Source organism: Aythya fuligula, chromosome 1 (assembly GCF_009819795.1).
Source record: "Aythya fuligula isolate bAytFul2 chromosome 1, bAytFul2.pri, whole genome shotgun sequence".
NCBI classification, from domain to species: domain Eukaryota; kingdom Metazoa; phylum Chordata; class Aves; order Anseriformes; family Anatidae; genus Aythya; species Aythya fuligula.
In genome coordinates this window covers 6,537,166-6,544,464 of record NC_045559.1, presented here as the reverse complement: position 1 = coordinate 6,544,464, position 7,299 = coordinate 6,537,166, and the positions used below count along the sequence as shown (strand labels likewise).

At 46.4% G+C, this 7,299-nt stretch overlaps 1 protein-coding gene across 3 annotated transcripts in view; it reads left to right on the top strand.

The window, feature by feature from the left end:
- The first annotated feature begins 982 nt into the window (after positions 1–982).
- The window catches only part of UPF2 (UPF2 regulator of nonsense mediated mRNA decay), a 53,014-nt gene continuing 46,697 nt past the window's right edge, over positions 983–7,299 (top strand). For 2 of the 3 annotated variants that reach the window (XM_032192045.1, XM_032192028.1), the window contains exons 1-2: positions 983–1,037; positions 6,165–6,544. In XM_032192045.1, the coding sequence (XP_032047936.1) occupies positions 6,183–6,544 (362 nt within the window). In that variant the 5' untranslated portion in view covers positions 983–1,037; positions 6,165–6,182. Of the gene's footprint in view, positions 1,038–2,261; positions 2,302–6,164; positions 6,545–7,299 lie in introns of those variants that run through there. The other variant, XM_032192036.1, reaches the window with a different exon arrangement.

Sequence of the window (7,299 nt, the reverse complement as noted above, 5' to 3'; positions counted from 1 at the left end):
TCAGGGCAGACCTCATTGCTCTCTGCAACTGCCTGAAAGGAAGGGGTGGGGAGCTGGGGGTCGGCCTCTTCTCACAGGTAACCAGTGATAGGACCAGAGGGAATGGCCTCAAGTTGTGCCAGGGGAGGTTCAGGTTGGCAATGAGGAGCCATTTCTGCCCAGAAAGAGCAGTCAGGCACTGGGACGGGTTGCCCAGGGAGGTGGTGGAGTCACCGTCCCTGGGGGTGTTCAAGGAGAGGTTGGACGTGGTGCTTGGGGACATGGTTTGTGGGTGACAGTGGTTGTAGGGGGGTGGTTGGACCAGGTGATCTTTTCCAACATTAATGACTTTGTGATTCTATGAAAATAAACACCTGAGTGCTTAAGCAACTGGATTTTAACCCCAAAATAAACACTTATTGAGGCTGGACCGTGCCAGGGGTTTCAGGCGGGGCTAATTTGGGGCCGCCTCACAGCCAGGGCTGTACGGGACACACGTTGTGAGGGAATTTGGGGTTTTCTTCCCCAAAATTTCCTGTGGCAGAGGGCAGGCGGTCCCATAGCCTCAAGAAACAGCAGAGTTTTCCGTCAGCCCGGGCAGCGTGACGCGATGTGAGGCCGCACGGGCGAAAACCGTCACGGTGGTGACGTCACGCGGCACCACACAGCGGTGACGTCACGCGGCACCACACGACGCCCCCCCCCACCTTTCCCTCAGCCACTTCCGCCTCCGCACCCCGCCGGTAACCCGAGCACGGCCGCCCTCCTTCAGGCCCCCACCTGGGGCTGCCCCGCGCGCTGCCTGTCTCCCTGCCGCCACCAACCTCCCTCCGCCGAGCCTCACGGAGCGGCCAAAAGGGCGAGCGCCGAGTCGCCGCCCTTATCCTTTATTTATCAGCTGGGCGGCGAGAGGAGAGCGGCGGGGCTCGGCCCGGGAAGCTCCGCTTCGGCTCAGGCAGCGCGGAGGGCGGCCGTGGGCACGGAGAGCGGCGTGAGGGGAGAGGGGGCCTCGGGGAGCGGCGGCGGCGGCGGCCGGGCGATGCCTGCACCGGGCCGAGGTGACGGGGGCGGGGGGGACGTGAGGGGAGCTCCGGGGCGGGGAGGGGACGGGGAGGAGAAGGGGAGGAGAAGGGGAAGCCAGGGACAGCGGGAGGGGACCGGGGGTGAGGGGCGGGAACCGGGGGTGGCGGTTGAGGGAGCCTGGGGGCGGCTGAGGGGGGCGGCGGGGCCGTGAGGTGGCACCGGGGGGGGCAGAGGGGAAGGGGGGGGAGGGGGAAGCGAAGGGGTTGGGGACGGCCCGAGGAGGAGGAGGAGGAAGAAGAAGAAGAGGTGGGGGTGTAACGCCACAGCTGTTTTGTTGTCCCACGCGCACCGATTTGTCTTCACCCCCCATTTTCCCCCTCCTCTTCCCCAAGGGCAGGGCAGCTCCGGCAGCGTAGCGCTGCTGGGGGAGGCGTGGAAGCGAAAGTAAAAGCGGCCCGGCCCCTGGTGGCACCGCAGCGCCTCAAAACTCCCATTTCCCAGCGCTGGGGTTGCTAACGCTGCTCGGCTCCTTCGCTCTCGGGTGCTTTTCGCGATGTTAGAAGTGGGACTTGTTGCCTGCGTTGTGTGCCCCCCCTACCTAACAGCGTACCTAACGGAGGAATGTTTGTGGTCAGTTTAAATCCCGCTAGCAGCATGAAAAGCGTCTGAAAAATCTCGGTGTTCCTACTTAGTTTAGTAAAGTTGTGTCTTCTTCCCCCTATACTTGACTAAGATTTAGGGTTGTGGTGCTGTAGTCTGTGACTACGGGTTTTCACCGACCTGAGAGGATTTAGGGCATCAGGTGAAGGCGTTGGTGTTGATCCTTTTATTCTGAATGGTGGCTGCATTAGTGGTGCTGAATATCTCTTGTGAATGTTGTGTTTCCTTGAGGATAAGCGATTACATGGGCAATGTTTATGGGAAAGCATAAATGGAAAACTTTTTTTTATTGGTGAACTTTTACTTGTTTAAGTTTCTGAGCCTGGAGTGTTGTGAGCTGCTCCCATCAGTTTCTCAAATACTGAGATTCTTGTGAAAACAGCTAAGTAGAAATTCAGCTACAATAAAAAAAACACAACTCCTAAATAAAATTAAGATTAGAGTGAGTTAATGTAGATCAAATAGTGAAAAAGGAGGCTTAGTATTTTTCTCTGGGAAAATAGCATCTGTAAATGATGGAACCGAGAAGATAATTCCAAAAAATTTAAATGTGATTACAGGAATGCAGTGCTGAAAGCCCAGAAGAGTATGGAGGCCTTGTCTCCTGTCTGTGCTCTCCGTGCTTTCTAATTTTCATCTGTGAGTGCTGGTTCCTCCTATTTATTGGCTTTTGAAGTTTGTGTCGTTATCTTGTCTTTTCAACAGTACGTTCACAGAAGCATTGGGTACTAAACAAAAGTTTTAATCATTAAGTTTCTCTCAGAGTTGTCTTACTATTCCTTTAATCTGGACCAAGCTATGTGCAGCCTGTGGTAATGAGGCCTGGGCGAGCCTGCTGCCTATTTCCATTTCTCTCTGCTCCCCCAAATTTTTGAACCTTTAAACCAGTTTCAGCCAAATTGGGAGCTCTGAAGGTATAACATCACTACAGATCTTGTTAGAGCCAGTGACTGAGAAAAATAATTCAGTCTAAATTAACATTCTTGCTGAGGGAAGGGCTGTAGCATGCGCTCTGTGGACACCTCTGTGCTGTGCGCTGACCAGTGAAGCGGTCTGTGTATAGCTTGGAGGCAGCTGTCGTGCTGCCTGCCTCCTGCAATTAATTATTGGTAGGCTTAAATGAGCTGTCAGTACGACCAGAAGGGTTTGCAAGATAAGGAGCTGTACCTAGCAGGTAGTGAGAAGGATTGCAATGTGTGTACTGTGTGTTAGAGGACAGGATCTATCATAAAACCAACTGTTTTTTTTGTCACTGGTGTTTGCCAGTGGGGTTAAAAGTGCTTCCTATCGCCTACTGAAATCACAGTGCTCCGTCCCTTTTCTTTTCAGCCCAGCTTTTTGTCTTGCTTTTATATAAGCAGATAGGACACGTATTTTAAAACAGAATTCTGAGATCCTAAAAGTAATAAGAGGATAAGTTCTGTAACGATTTCAGTGAGTGGATGTGATGTCAAACTTACATGTGTGTCTAGCTGGATACTTGGGATCTCCTCCAAATTTTAATTTAATTACCGTACTACCAACAGGTGGGAGACAAAGAGTATTGAAATTATGGTGTGCCTTTCCAACGTTCCTGTAATCAAACAATCCTTTTGCTCTCATTTGAAACTTAGCTCCTAATTCATTATCTTTGTTTAAAAACATAGCACTTTAAAAAATGTGCTACTCTCTTTGTGTGTTGTTTTGTAGTCTTCCTGGTGGCAAAGTTGAATACAGTTATTGGAGAGTCTTCATACAATGTAGTAACCGTTGTCATCTTGCTAATAGTATGTTACAGCAATGTTTAAATGCTGAGAACTTCCCGTTTTTTTGGTGGTGGGAGAGAGACTAGCCGTTTTGAACTGTTGGGAACTTCCAGTGTGGATTCATAGTGAGACAACAGTAATGAACTCTTGCTTAATGTGAGGTGTGTAGAGGATTCTCATCTCCCAGGTCAATCTGTGAAGAACAGCTCCCATTTAACCGGCCTGCAGAGCTGGAAAATTAGTCCCAACCTTTAATATGAAGCCTTTGGTACTGCTTGTGTTTTTTTTCTTATTTTTTTTTTGGTGGTGTTTTAAGTATTGATTTCATAACAACACTGTTTTAAGGTGATGTCAATCAGTTGTTTTTTTTTTTTTTTTTTTTTGAAACCGGAGTGGTTCAGAGATGCTGAGCTGTGTAACCTCTTAGCTGTAGACAAGCATTTGGGAGCCAAACGTGCTGGTACTTGTGTAAGCTGTGCTGATTTGATCGGCCCTGCTTCCATAAATCAACCTCAGAAACATCTCTCTGCTACCGCTGCTGCCAATTGCTGTCAAAGCGGCCAAATCCTGAGCAGGTTCTCTATTGCTGCGGTGTTGCTGCCCGCGTGTGACTATAATGTGGTTTTGCAACCAGTTTTTTCTTCAGAAGACACATAAAAACATCAGAGAAAATGTAACCCACGTTTCCATACGGGATGGTTAGTGTATGAACTTATGCTACTGCTTTGTGTGTATGGGGAGGGAATATGGACTGCTTAGAAATAGAGACTTCCTTCAGTCTGGTGTCTATTCTATGTTATTTTCAACTCTTTTGGAATATAGTTATTGGAAGCACTCTTAGTTGGGTTGAAATGCACATGTCTCATCCATTTTTTTGAGTAGATACAGGGAGTATGGGAATCCACCTTATTTTCTTCTTCCAACCTGACTGAAATATAGCGAAGTCAAAGCAGGGTTGATAACTGGGCATTGTCCCATCACTCCTGTCTGTGTGAGCATTTAACTTCGAGGCATGTGAATATATAAAAATGACGAATACATATTTGCAGAGCTGGGACCCTAGTTCTGCTAATACACAGATACTTTACGGCTGGCCTCCCGGTGTTCCAGGACCCAAAATTATTTGAGAGTTTAGGATTTATCAACAGATTCAAACGAAAGAGCTTGGAGATGAACAAAATAAAGTTGATGATAGATTTCTGTTTGAAGACAGGAATTTAGTGTGAAGTAAATCAGGCTGGGGTGGTTCTGTATTTGGTACTTGGCCTTGGGTTTGGCACTTGCAGGATCGCACGTGGGCACCACGTCCAGCTGCGGGCTCTCTGTGCCACCAAAGGTGTTGACACGCTGCAGCCAGCCCCCAGGATCGGCAGGAGACCAGGGCACGCAGGGAGAGCTGGGTCTGTAAGAAGAGAAGGGGAGCTCTTGTTACTGTCTGCAGCTACCTGGTGGGACAGAATGGAGAAGATGGAGCCAGGTTCTTCTTAAAGCTGTGTGGGAATAGGATGAGAAGAAGGGGACATGAGTTGGGGCATAGGAAATTCAAGGATGATATTAAGAAAAGCTTTTCCAGTGTGGATGTTCGGTACGGAAGCAGGGGCCCGGAGGGGCCGTTGGCATCTCCGTTCTTGGAGCTGCTCCAAACTTAATGAGACACGTCCCTGATCTTGACCCCTTTTGAGCAGGGAGTTGAACTCGGTGACCTCTGGAGTTTCCTTCCAGTCTAAATTATTCTCTGTACTTTCTTCTTCAATGTATGTTGGGTTTTGGATCCTTTGCCAAATGCATCTATGGCTTAAAGTGCAAGAAACCCTAAAGATGGTAAAGCTTCTGCAGATCATTTAGGGGAAAAAAGTAACGAGTAGAAACACAAATTAGAGCCTTTGCTAACTCCTGATAACTGTAGCCTTTCCGTTTTCATTTCCGTATGCCCTGGTGGCAGGGAGGCTCAGTCAGCACAGCGCTCTCCCAGCTGCTACTTGTGCTGTGCAGAAACTTGCAATGAGTGGGGAAATCTTGGGAGGAGTGAGGAAGGAGGGTAATGCAGTGATGCCTTTTCACCATGAGGACAGCCAAGCACTGGAGCAGATTGTCCAGCACGGCCTCCTTCCTGTGTGGATTGTAGGGCTGTAGTGGATAGAGCGTAGAGCAGTCTTGTCTGACCTCAGAATTGACCCTGCTTTGAGCAGGATGTTGGACCTCTTCAGGTCTCATCTGACCTGTGCTATCCTGTGATCCTAAATAGAGGTGTGGGAAGAGAGAGTGGTTTTAGATGTGTGGAATGTGAGATGCAGGTGCATGCTGATGAATCAAGTATTTTTATTTATGAACTCAGGGTACTTTGCCTTCATTGGTTTTGGATTTTTTTTCAAATTTTTTTTTCTTGTTATATTCCAAGACAATATGTTTCTCAGGCTGTAGAAACTTCAAATGTTTTTACTTCATGGTTTGTACTGAACACAACTTCACAGTACATTCAGATAACGATTGTAATAATTTAGATTTGGAAAGTATTGTTGTGTTTTCCATCTTATCTTGAGCTAAGCTTTATAATTTGGAAGGCTGTAATAAAGTGCTTAGTTCTTACCTTCCATTACATGCATTCCATAGTTCCAGAAAACTTAGGTTAAGTCTGTAATTTATTTTGATGTATTTTATTCTCACCTTTGTAAGAATTAAACAGGCATGGGCAGGTTGTGAAAGTTGCTTTACTTATCAACAGCAAGTTAAAAGTACTTATTTTCTTTGATTCTGCAGGTTTGCCCGGGTAACACAATGCCAGCTGAGCGCAAAAAGTCAGCAAGCATGGATGAAAAAGAATCTTCGTTAAATAATAAAGAAAAAGAATTTGGTGAAAGGCGACCAGTGAGCACCAGGGAGAAGCCAAAAGAAGATGTCAAGGTTGGAGTGAAGAGAGAGACTTTAAAGGTTCCCGAAGATAAAAAGAAAAAATTGGAAGAGGATAAAAGAAAAAAAGAAGACAAGGAGCGGAAGAAGAAAGATGATGATAAAGTGAAGGCAGAAGAAGAGCAAAAGAAGAAAGAAGAGGAGGAAAAAAAGAAACTTGAAGAGGAAGAGAAAAAGAAGCAAGAGGAGGAAGTGAAACGTCAGCAAGAAGAAGCAGCTGCTCAGCTGAAGTAAGTTGTGTTTTAATGGCTTAACTGTGCCAGGTGCTGTAGTCCTGCTATGAGGACTGGGGACAGAACTACAAAAAATGAACTGTTTGAGTTATAGGAAGTTGTGTGTGGTGTTATAAATTGTATGTGCCTGGGTGAGCATGCTTTGTTTTTTTTTATGAAGTTTTGAGTTTTCACCTTCTAACCTTTGTTAGTTTTGTCTTTCGTATTGGTTTTTGATGGCGTTCTCCGTGCAATTTCGTTTGAAAGCACCTGTGTGATATAATAGAGATGGAGAGGTGTTACTGTCTAAAATTGGGGATACAAGTTTTAAGAGTCCAAAACTGTGAGGAGAGCAAATGTGCTGTGAGTGGTGGCTGCATTTTTTTTTTTTTTCACTTTGTCATAGTTGATTGATATCTGGATGGCAAACACAGAATGTAACCTAGCACTTCAGCACGTGATCTTACCAAGATAATGTTTCTCAGGGTGATACCAAAATGTATTACAGTGTTGAAGGTAGCATCTTTAGAACAAAAATCCAAGTTTCTGGACATTCTTGTGTGTAAAGTATATCACTTTCGATGACGGAGGACAGTGTCATAGCCAAACTCTAGTTGGGGCAGATGTATTTCACCTCCTTAAAATTCTCTGTGTAATTCCAATAGTCTAGGAAGAAAAGATTCCCCTTTAACAATAAGCTGTTAATAGTTTTCTGTCCTCCCCTGTAATAGCTTTACCTCAGTCTGGAGTAAACAGAGTTTTATGTTTATATT